We start from the raw sequence: 12,599 nt of genomic DNA, 5'->3' as shown, positions 1-12,599 counted from the left end.
GTTTATGCTGTTGTTTTGGAGGCAGTGAAGCATGATGAGAGTTAGATACCACAAAGCAGTGATAATTTAACTGTCAGACAGTAGAGGGCGGACAGTGCATGCTGACATCTCAAGAGGGAGACTTCTGTGAATTTCAATGAACTAGGAAGGCTTAAAGGGCTCGAGACTAGACTTTGACTCTTTTTTTTTTTTTTTTTTTTTAACAGAACTTGCCTCAAGTTTATTTGTAAAAACAGCATAAGGTCCTGAACATCTGCAAATACTGTGTAGGTGTTCACACCAGTCCATCTGTTTTCACATTGGCAGACTGAGACCTTTTTTATGGGGCCTTCACAGGGGCCTGAGCACCTTTGGGAGCCTGAGCTGCAGCTGAGGCCTCTGCCTTGGCTTGAACCTTGGGCTTTGTTTTTTGGAGCCTACGACCCCTGGCCATGTAGCTTCTAATCCGCTTCCCAAGCTTGGGGTGAGCAATTAAAGCCAGGCGGGTGAGTTTGCGGGTGGGGCCCTTTGGCACCTTGGGCTTCACCACCTGGGGCTTCACCAGGGCCTTGATGGCCTCCGCACGTGCGCTCATGGCCTTTGCATTATTTGCCTGCATCTTCTTCAGGCCTTTCTTGTTGTGCTTCTTGGCAAAGCGCATGTTCCTCAGGAACTTGGGGTCAACCCCCTTGAGAGATTCATATCTTTGTGACCGGGGTTTCTTGATGCCATTTCTGTGCCATTTCCGGGACTGATTATGTGTGGTGTGGTTCTTGGACTTGGCCATGGCTGGACTGTAATCGGCGGCTCCCGAAGCGCCTGCGACCGGAAGAGAAAACTAGACTTTGACTCTTAAAGATGGAGTGAAAGTTAGATTTTTGGGAAAGGGGATGACAGAGGAAGAGGGGTTATCAAGGAAGAAATTGTAGTTTCTTGTCCGAGTTGTGCTTGTGGCCTTTCTCCTGCTAGTGCTGCTCATGCCCCTGTTAGTCTCTGGACCTAGTTTCTTTAAGGCAGTGGAGGTGTTGCCTCAGTTTTTCTTTGTTTAATTCAAATACTTCTTTCTCCACCCTGGGTGGCAACAAAGATGTTTCATCTATAGTATGGAGAGTTTGGGAAGCATGTCTTGTATGCTTAGCCATCGAAAGTGTCACCAATTGGGTGCTTACATGGTTTGTTCATTGAATGAACATAAAACTAATATGATGGAAGCCACGCATGGTGTATGCTGGATTTTATGTAATGTTTTATCTTTTCAGCACTTTCTGTTTTGCACAGATCATCTTGAAATGATGTTTCCCTACTGTTTTCAAGGTTTTTGTAATTTTTAGTTTCTCTTTTAACCTGGTCACTCTGATGAGACACTTAACACACAGTGTCTGATGGATTCCTCTATTAGCTGTTAAGGCTTGTCTCTCTATTGTAGATATTAAATCACTTGACTAACAAGTAATGGCCAAGGACCTGATAGCAAGTCACATTGTATTCTGCTGGTTTGGGAGAATTAAGTATAGTACTTTCTGTTGTTCTCATTTATATATCAATGATAAAGTGTGGCTGTCCTCCCCAGAGTATTTGGAGTTACACTGTCCCCATCTCTTCATTCTAACTTTACATTTACTGGCTTTACTTCCCAGAATTGCTCAGATTGTCTTTATAATAGCTGCACCTGTTGAATGTGTTGTAGAAATTGCCATGCATAGCTATCAGAATTGTTCAGCTACCCTAATTCTTTGTGTTCACATGCATATTATTAGAGATATTTTCACAAATACCTTTTAGAAATCTTTATATGCTATATCTAGTTGCATTATCTAGTTACTGTTCTTCTTTGTTATTGTTTTTTCCATAGAGAAAAATAATGTTTTTCAGTAAGTTTTTACTTGGTCGTGGTAATTATTAGTTCTTTGCTATCTAGCCATAGCTCATCCACTTGTCAGTCCTTGGCTTTTGCTTGTCTATCTAATCTGATTAAAATAATTTATTTATTTATTTTTTTTGAAAAATAAGACAGCTGTGTCTTCATTTGCCTAAAGTATACAGTTGAATAGTTTAATATTTCATTAATATATATATAACCAAAAAGAAACCCTATGTTCTTTTGTTGTTCTTCCCTATCTCTTACACCCAGCAGCTCTAAGCATTTATTAATCCCATTTTTGTTTCTATATTTGCCTTTAGCCTTGACTGACCTATAACTTGCTCTGTAAACCATACTGACCTTGAACTCACAGAGATCTACCTACTTCTGCCTCCTGAGTGCTGGGATTAAAGCTGTTTACCACTACCACTGGCAGTTTTTTTTAAGGGTTTATGTATTTTATGTTCGTTTATGTTTTGCCTGCATCTATGTCTGCATGAGAGTGTCAGATCCCCTGGAACTGAAGTTACAGACATGTGGGGCCTGGGAATTGAGCCCAGGTCCTCCGGAAGAGCATCCAGTGCTTTTGATCACTAAGCCATCTTTCCACCCAGTTATTCCCTCTGTCTTAAATAATTAGTTTATCATTTCTGATTTCATGTTTTTCTGAATATTTACTGGCAGATGCCTTCTGCAAGCAGAGCTTAATGCATCTATGCTGTCCCCATGAAGATTATGTCTAGAAAAGCATTCCTTTTCCTAAATTGATGTGGGATTCCCCTCTGTATGCTGTGAATATGTTTTATTACCATTGGTTATTAAAGAAGCTGCTTTGACCTATGGCAGGGCAGAATAGAGATAGGTGGGAAAACTAAACTGAATGCAGGGAGAAAGAAGGCGGAGTCAGGGAGATGTCATATAGCTGCTGAAGGATAAAGATGCCAGAACCTTACCATTAAACCACAAGCCTCATGGTAAAATATAAAATAATACAAATGGGTTAATTTAAGATGTAAGAGCTAGATAGGAATACACTTAAACGGTTTTTTGTGTGATTATTTGGGTCAGAAGACCAACGAGTAACCTCTTTTTAACCTAAATCGCCATCAGATGTTTAAAAATGTAAGTCAAATGCATTGTTGTATACTGGCCTGTGAAAGCATGTCAGCTCATTTCTAACAAAGATCTTATGTGGTCTAGGATGAACTTGTTACGAGAATAAGATTCTGTTATGGTGTGCAGAATGTAGGAATGACCTGGACAGTAACTGAGGACCAAGTAGGATAGTTGTCCTTCAAAGTCAATGGAAGGGCTTCACATAACACTTTCTATTTATGCTCTGTCAGGCACTTATTTTTTATAAATGTCTATATAATTTGTTATCGAATATTAAGACTTTTAGGACAGTTTCATAGCAAATGTGAGAAAAAGATACAAGCTTGTATGTATTTGTCCTTGTGTGTATATAGCACCCCATCTGAGTAGTGCATTAATGTATCACCCAAATTCCACAATTTACATTAGATTACACTTTATTTCTTCTTTCTTTTTTTAATGATTTATTTACTTATTATGTATACAGCGTCCGCCTGCATGTATGCTGCAAGCCAGAGGAGGGCACCAGATCTCATTATGGATAGTTGTGAGTCATCTTGTGGTTGCTGGGAATTGAACTCAGGACCCCTGGAAAAGCAGCCAGTGCTCTTAACCGCTGAACCATCTCTTCAGCAATCATTTTTTCTTTTTGGTGCCTGGAAATTTACCCAATGTCTCTGCATGCTAAGTAAACATGACAGCTGAACTATACCCTCGGCCCCTGGGGTTCACTTGGAATAAGAGAATCTATGAGTTTGAATTAGTGTGTGGTATTTATGCATATATTTCCACCTTTATAGTTAACTCATTTTTATTTGCCCCAAAGATCTTTTGTTCCTCCTGTCATTCTTTTTCTTTTCTCCAATTCCTAACAATGAAATTTTAGTAAACATGTTTATTTGTGCTTAGTATATAAAATTAGATGATTTTAAACTAATAGTGAATTATTATAGTACATGTATTTGCAGTTCTCAAATGAAGTATTAGGAAGTAGTTTCTAATGTTTTTATTTCTTTGCTTTTGCCACAGATAATTGGCCTTTTGAATGTTTTCACACCACAGAAATCCCTAGAAGAATTTCAAGATGTGTAAGTGTGGTATTTAGAATGAATGCTGTTGATACAAAGTTTAACTAGTACCTGTCCATAGATTGTTGCTATACACTTTAGCTGTCATCTTTTTCTACCCATGAAGTTACATAGTCATGGAGCTCATGGATGCAAATCTTTGCCAAGTGATTCAGATGGAGTTAGATCATGAAAGAATGTCCTACCTTCTCTATCAAATGCTGTGTGGAATCAAGCACCTTCACTCTGCTGGAATTATTCACCGGGTTAGTAGAAAAATATCACCATGTTCTTTTCTAAGGATTTTTTTAAATTTTTCTGTAAATATTTTGCTTGCATGTATTTAAGTTTACTACATGCATGCATTGCCTTCATAGGCCAGAAGAGGGCGTCGGATCTGCTTAAACTGGAGTTACAGACAGTTGTGAGCTGCCATGTGGGTGCTGGAAACCAAAAAGCAGCAAGTGCTCTGAACTGTTGAGCCATCATCTCTCCAGCCCACCATGATCTTATTCTTTTAAATCACTGAAGTAAAATCCATATAACAGACTGTTTTGAAGTATGTGACTCAGTGGCATTTAGTCCATTCACAGTACTGTACAACCACAACCTCTGTCAAATTCTAAGTTTTCATCATCTTGCCTAAAAAATTCAAAAGTACATCCCTCAAACTGTCACTTTTCATTTCTGTCAATCTCTCCACACCCTAGCAATTCAATATTTATGAATTTACTTGTCCTAGATATTTCATATAAATGTAATCATATGGCCTTTTGTCTAGTTTCTTTGACTTAGTGTAATGTATTTGCAGTGTCTATGCTGTAGCATATATTAGTTTGTCTTTTCTTTTTGTGAATGAACAATATTCCATATGTCATATTCCACAGTGTTTCACTATGAAAATTTATGTACAAGTATTTCTTCAATCTTTATTCTTTAGTTTTTCTGGGTGGAATTACTGGATCATGTGGTGTTATATTTTTAAGGAACAATCAAACTTTCTCAAATTGGGTAGCATTTCCTATTCTCAGAACCCTTATATAAGGGTTCTCTATTTTTCTGCAATTTTGTCAGTATTTAGTACCAGACCTTTTTGTGTTAGTCATCATAATGGGTATGAAGTGGTATTTTATTGTGTTCTTGATAAACATTTTTCTAATGGCTAATGAGAGTTGTCTTAATTACTTTTCTATTGCTATGACAAAACACCATGACCAAGGCAACTGACAGAAGAAGAATTTATTGGTGGTTTACAGTTTCAGAGGATGAGTCTGTGACTAATGTTGTGGGGGGCATGGCAACAAACAGGCAGGCATGGCACTAGAACAGTAGCTGAGAACTTATATCATGGTCTGTAGGCAGCAACAAAGAGAGAGTGCTAACTGGAATGGTATGGGCTTTCGAAACATGAAAACAGTCCCCAGTTACATACCTCTTCCAACAAGGCCATACCTCTCCTAACCCTTCCCATTTTCACCAACTGGGGGCCAAGTATTCAAACATATGAGCTTGTTGGGGCCGTTCTGATTCAGGCTACCACAGTGGTCAAATACTTTTTCGTTTGTTGGTTAGCCATTTCTAGGACGGCATTTTAAAACACATATTTTTAAGCTCTTGTTTCTTAATCAATTGTTTGCCTCTTTGTTAGGGAGGGAGGGAGAGAGGGAGAGAGAGAGAGAGAGAGAGAGAGAGAGAGAGAGAGAGAGAGAGAGAGAGAGAGAGAGAGAGAGAATGTGTATCCCAGTCTATGTATACTAAACCTTTACCAGACATAATTTATACATAGATTGGTTTTCACTTTGCTGATGATGTCTTATTAATACGTAAAATGCTTTAGTTTTCATGAAATACCAAAATTTTGTTATGGCATATGCCCTTATGTCTTGTATAACAATCTACTGCTAAAATGAAGGTCATAAAGATTTAAGATTATCTCTTCTTAGAAGAGTTTTATGGGTATTGTGTCTATTTTGAATTCATTTTTTACATGATGTAGTGCAAGAGCCTGTCTTCATTCTTCCATGTGTAGAAATTCAGTTGTCCAAGCTCTCAGAGAATTGTGTTGGTACCCTTTCAGAATCCAGCTGGTCGCAAATATACGGGTCTCTTCCAAAACTGCCAGTTTTATATAATTAGTCTATGTCTGTCCCTATATTGGAATCACATTTTTATAAATTTGTGTGTTTATGTTGCCACAAGGATATGGGGTCCATGGCGTTCAGAGGTGATAGGCTTCCCTGAAACTAGATTTACAGGATTTTATGATCTTCTGTTTGGATACTGGAGGCCAAACCCAGGTCCTCTGCAAGAGCAGTTAGTGCTCTTAACCACCAAGCCATCTCTGCACCCTCCAGTTACAGTTGTAACTCTGTACTTCTTTGAAATGGGAAACTGAATCCTGACTACTTTCTCAGTAGTTTTGAAACTTTGAGTGCATATGAATTTGAAGATTAACTTTTTCATTTTTTCAGAAAAAAACGCTAGACTTTGAACAAAGATTTCGTTGAATCTGAACGTTGGTTTGGTGGCTTTATCATCTTGGCAATATATAGTATTCCAATTTGTTACCCATAGGATCTTTCAGTTTCCTAAGTTGCATTAGCCTTTAGTACTGTAAGTTGTGTAGCTGGAACAGAAGGAGTTATTTTCTTACAGTTCACAGTGCCTAAAATATGGTGGTTTTGGTGAGGTCCATAAACACTCTCTTGTATCTTCACATGGTCTTTCCTCTGTCATAAAGTATGTCTAACCTCCTTTCTAACCTCCTCTTGTGTGTTTATGCCCACTGAATTTTTTTTTTAAAGATCATGTCTACTGAACTGTAACTTTATTCATTTTGGGCACCTTCCCCCTCCCCATTGTTCTAGCTAGAACTTACAGTAAAATGTTGAAGAACAATAGCAAAAATAGCCAACTTTGTCTTTATCTTGCCTGTCATCATCGATTAGTTTGTTTTTCGTTATTACAACAAATACCTAAAGCAAGGTGTTTATTGATAAGGAAAAGAATTAGCTCTGTTTTGGAGGCTGAAATCTGAGATCAGGTAGCTTCATCAACTTCTGGTGACGATCACTTAGGCCAGTTAGTTACAAGCATGGCATAGAAACAGAAAGCAAATCTGATTATGTGTAAAAGGTGCCAAGTGTGTAGGATGCTTTGCTTAACCCTAACTCCCTTCTGACAGCTAAGCCATTCCACAAAACCAACTTTAATCTCTTCTGACGATAGTGCCCATGACATAATTACTTTCTAATAGTCCCCACCCTCTACAGGTTCCAACATTTCCCTTGGGAGACACATGCAAACATTCTCAAACCATAGTCATCATTAATATGACACCAGCTGTAAGGCCTCAGGACAAATTTCAGAATTAGAGTTAGTCACACTGTCTAATTAGAGGTCATAGCCCTAGGCTCAAGGGTCCCCAGAACTACCCTCGGTTTAGACTATCTCCTCAAGTATATCTCAAGTGAGTATTGAAGGCTGTGTGCTCAAGGGCTCGCTGCTCAGCTTTCTTGACCTTCTTCCTACCTATGAAAGACAGAAGCAAAAGGGTCTTCTATTATTGATATTTGGAGAAGAAAGTTTCTTGCTGTCCTGGCTTAGCAGCTTTCTTGACAACAGACTTAAAGTTTTGTTTTTCATACTGCAATGTTTATCAGTAACTGAAAGAAGTATAGCTTTTTGATTATATGTCTTTCTAAAGCATATTTGTTAGCTGATGGCTTCTGTATTCTTGAACTTATTTGAAGCTCTCTTGAGTCTGCCTTCAGGCTTCTTTGGGCAGACTGAGGTGATTTAATCAATTCTAGGATTTGATAAGGAGCCTTCAGTTCTGTTGTGGGAAAATGATGTATAGAAACAAGCTGAGAATGTTTGTGACTTGAAACAGCACAGTGCTTGTTCAGGGTCCTCAGAGTTGACTATGTGACATTGTTCCATTTCTTGGGTCAAGTTCAGGTTTGCTTCCCAGGGACATTCTTTTCCCATGGTATAAGATATTCTCATGTTGACTCGAGTTTTGTCCAGAATTTCTCTTCAGATCTGGTGAGCATCACATTCTTTCATGTTCTGTTAACTGAAACAAGTTACAAGATAGGCATATAAAAGGATGATGCTTGGTCCGGTGATAAACTAAACCATCTGTCACCTTTTTCTGGGTTCTAGTAGAATTTAGTTTATCCAAAACGATGACATGGTTACCTTTCATTCTGCTTGCAATCATTGTAGCTAGTAGTCACCAACAGACAAAGTCTTGCTTTCCAAGAACAGGGGTTAAGGGACTTGCTTATATAAAGAGCACATTCTTAGTGTTTTGGTTTGTGGACATGGCCTCTGTCACAGCTACTGACTGGACTGTGCCCTTCTGTCACAAAAGCAGATGTAAATAATATGGGGCAAAATGACTATGTCTAACTTCACATAAAACTTCCTTTGCAAAACAAGTCATGCTCTCAGTCGTCAGCCCCTGTTCATTATGTAAGTCCTGTGCAGGTGACATAAAATACTTTTGCATCTATGTAATTAGGATCTCTTTTCCATTTTGTTACTGGTTTCAGTGCTGTTCAGTCACCAACTTAACAGTCCTGTGTCCTTGAATACATTGTCTGTAATCTGAAATGCTTGGAGCCAGCGTGTTTCAGATTGTGGAATGTTGTAGATTTTAGATATTTGTATAGCCTTTACCAGGTGAGTATTGCATCCCTAAATCTTAAAGTTAGAAATCCAAATTGCCTGAAATTCAAAGCACTGGCATGATGGGCCCTATATCCTTGGATTAATTTGAGACTACCTTTAAGTTTTCCTTAGCGTAGACATCAAAGTGGATATAAGATCCTTTTGAGGACTATCAGTTATACTCAAAATGACTTAAATTTGGGCCTTTCAGATTTCAGAGTAGGGATACTCAACTTGTAATAGTAACTCCCCAGTCCTGGGTCAGTTAACCAAAATGCAATAGACATGGCTATAATAACAAATATCAAACGCAATGTAAACGTGACTAAGGAATTCTCTCATTATGTATACAGGCAGATCATGGTGAGGGTGGGAACTTGGCTTCATAGAGATGATGAACAACTCCACTGCCAACAAAGTCTGGAGTATTCTTAATCGCCAGAGCAAGAGACAAGCCGCAGAAGGTTATGTGCTGAACCTCCTCTACTTTGTTCCTGTTCAGACACTACCTAATGGGTCTACTCATGCCTCCCTGTCTGACCCAAGAGGCTTAGAAAATCGGAGAGGAAAGATAGAATGTTGAGTTATTTCTACTCTCTCTGCACAAATGTAAACTCCAAGGCACTCTTCCATATGTAGTTAACAATATTATGACATCTGTAAAAAGATAGACATTGGTACAGAAAGATGAATTTTAGTTAATATTCTTAGAGCCAAATATTCTTGGTAATTTATTATCTTAAACTGTTTGTTTTTTAAAAAATGCATTTGTTCTTAATTATTCCATAACAAAAAGGTTTTTTTCTAGACTAGAACCAACTAGTATAAAGAGCCAATAATCTCTATCTGTAGTAACAGATATGGAAGTGATTAAAAGTTTGTAATGTTTTATTCTTAATCATGGATATTCCTTTGTTTCATATGCTGTATTTCAGAAGTATTAGCAACATTATATTTGCAGAACAGTAATGATAACCTTTTTTGTCTTCTGTTGTAAGAATCTGTTTCCTAAGCCTATGCATGATGGCTTGTCAGAATAAGGTAGAAACAACATACAAGCAATTCCTGTATGTAGACATTTAAAAAGGGATCTTTATCTTGAAGGCTTTTGCTCTGGGTGTTTGTGTCTGCTACTCATTTGTGCATGTGAGATAGTGTGACTGTGATATGAGTGTTCATCAAAGCTCACAGGCAGGAGCATGATGACTATGAAGGCCTGAGTATTATGCCACTGCCTTCATTTTAATAGGTATCACACAGATTTCCTTCTGGCCGGAACCAAGTGGCAGTTTTTCACAAAGACATTATGTAGCACTACCAGCAGGAAGGAATTGTATGGACCAGTGGCACCAGCACACTAGTTCACATGTGAACAAAGTTTATGAGCAAATGTTTGTCATTTTATGTGGGAAGTCAGGAATGGGCAGGCTGATAATCACTATTTTGATCCTTTAGAGCTGAGTATCTATTATACTGGGTTGATCCCAAGCTTCCTTCCCTTTAAAAGCAAACACATATGACTATGAGTGTTCAAATAACATATGCCAAGATTATGTCAAATTTGATCACGTAAATATTAGCAGAATGTTTCATATTGGTTTTAAAGCAATATAAAGCTTATTTTGACTTTAGGGATTTTTAATGCTATAATTTAGTGTGCAAATGAATGTAAATGATAATTTATAAGTCTTACCATAGTAGTTCTTTTATTGTCTGTGATTGGTGTTTTAAGACAGGGTCTTGCTGTGTGTCATAATTTGCTTTCTATTGCTGTGATAAAACACTGACCAAAAGCAAGTTGGGGGCAGAAAGGCTTATTTCATTTTAAATTTTCATATAACAGTCCATCTCTGAGGAAAGTTGGGGCGGGAGCCTGGATTAGCCATGAAGGAGTGCTGTTTACCGGCTTGCAACTCCATGGTTTTCTCAACCTGTTTTCTTTTTGGTTTTTCGACACAGGGTTTCTCTATGGCTTTTGAGCCTGTCCTGGAACTAGCTCTGTAGACCAGGCTGGTCTCGAACTCACAGAGATCCGCCTGCCTCTGCCTCCCGAGTGCTGGGATTAAAGGCGTGCGCCACCATCGCCTGGCTCAACCTGTTTTCTTTTTTTTGTTGTTTTGTTTTGTTTTGTTTTGTTTTTGTTTTTCGAGACAGGGTTTCTCTGTGGTTTTGGAGCCTGTCCTGGAACTAGCTCTTGTAGACCAGGCTGGTCTCGAACTCACAGAGATCCGCCTGCCTCTGCCTCCCAAGTGCTGGGATTAAAGGCGTGCGCCACCACCGCCCGGCTTTTTTTTTTTATTATTAATTTATTTAATTATTAAAGATTTCTGCCTCTTCCCCGCCACCACCTCCCAATCCCTCCCCCTCCCCCAATCAAGTCTTCCTTCCTCCTCAGCCCAAAGAGCAAGCAGGTTTCTCTGCCCTGTGGGAGGTCCAAGGACCACCCACCTCCATCCAGGTCTATTAAGGTGAGCATCCAAACTACCTGGGCTCCCACAAAGCCACCTGCCCAGGGAGGGCACCATCCACAGAGGGTTGGGCTCTCCCACATCAATCACTGATTAGGAATATACCTCCCACAGAGTTGTCTGCAGGCCATTCTGGTGGAGGCAGCTTCTCAGTTGTTCCAGGTGACTCTAACTTGTGTCAAGTTAACAACAATCCAAGCAGTATACTATGTATCTTTCTGCTCTGGTATCAAGTATTGCGATTGAAAAGGATTGGCTGCTATACCTAGCACAAAAGGTTTTTTTTGTTTAATTTTTTTTTCTTTTATGGTGTTTTATCTGTGTGTATGTCTGTGTGAAGGTGTAGAATCCTCTGGAACTGGAGTTACAGACACTTGTGAGCTGGCATGTGGATGCTAGAAATTGAACCAGAGTTTTCTGGAAGAGCAACCAATGCTCTTAACCGCTGAGTCATCTCTCCAGCCCCACACAAAAGTTCTTAAATGAGCTTTAAGATTCCTTTCCAAATCTCCTGCTCTATTTGACCAAGAATTTCTAGCCAATACTAATTTCTAGGAAATAAAACATTATTGACATCCATACTGGGTTTATGTTCATATCAATGAAAACATTTTAAATCTGACGTCTTGGGTTTGCCCATTTGTTGAATCTCTGTAGTGATATTACAGAGAAAACAGTGAACAGTTAACATTGTTTGACAGTTTATGCAAATCAGTTGAGCATTAAACCCTTTGTTTCTGTCTTAGCAATCATTTTCATGTTTATTTCTTGAAGGACTTAAAGCCTAGTAATATAGTAGTCAAATCAGACTGCACTTTGAAGATTCTTGATTTTGGACTGGCGAGGACTGCAGGAACAAGTTTTATGATGACGCCTTATGTCGTGACTCGGTACTACAGAGCGCCAGAGGTCATCCTTGGCATGGGCTACAAGGAGAACGGTCAGCATATACTTTCACTTTGAAATACTCTTTTGATTTAGTTTATCAATAAGTTTTTTATACTTCAATTGAAGTGCATGGAATTAAGCGTTCATCCAAGTTTCAAATGTGTATTAAGAATCTGAGCATTTTGCCATAATTTTTTGGGAAAGCATGGGGGCCTTATCTTAAACGTGAATACCCTTACCCCTAGATAAAGAATTCTAAAACCGGAACTTATGCCTTTTGCTTGTCTGTAACTTCAGTGTGAGCATATACTTATTAATAATTTAACCTTAGAAGTAATTCTAGTGTATATTAGTCATATTTGCTTGCATCTCCAACACCTTTACTTGGTGTTAATAGTAGCACTCACTATAAACGGAGAGCTATATTAAGATCCAATTCTGAAAGCTCATGGATAATGCAACCTCTTGTGGGAAGCACCAGTGTTTTCCTCAAAGCTTGTGCCCAACCTTAAGGAAATTTAATTTATTATTATGTGTGGATATGTTAAACTTTTTAATGTGATG

At 38.6% G+C, this 12,599-nt stretch overlaps 1 protein-coding gene across 4 annotated transcripts in view; it reads left to right on the top strand.

The window, feature by feature from the left end:
- The window catches only part of Mapk8 (mitogen-activated protein kinase 8), a 63,349-nt gene that overhangs the window by 35,548 nt on the left and 15,202 nt on the right, over positions 1-12,599 (top strand). For all 4 annotated transcript variants that reach the window (XM_057769424.1, XM_057769423.1, XM_057769422.1 and 1 more), the window contains 3 exons: positions 3,965-4,023; positions 4,130-4,268; positions 11,922-12,087. In XM_057769424.1, the coding sequence (XP_057625407.1) occupies positions 3,965-4,023; positions 4,130-4,268; positions 11,922-12,087 (364 nt within the window). The remainder of the gene's footprint in view (positions 1-3,964; positions 4,024-4,129; positions 4,269-11,921; positions 12,088-12,599) is intronic.

Source organism: Chionomys nivalis, chromosome 5 (genome assembly GCF_950005125.1).
Source record: "Chionomys nivalis chromosome 5, mChiNiv1.1, whole genome shotgun sequence".
Classification (NCBI taxonomy): domain Eukaryota; kingdom Metazoa; phylum Chordata; class Mammalia; order Rodentia; family Cricetidae; genus Chionomys; species Chionomys nivalis.
This window is presented reverse-complemented; position numbering and strand designations above follow the sequence as displayed.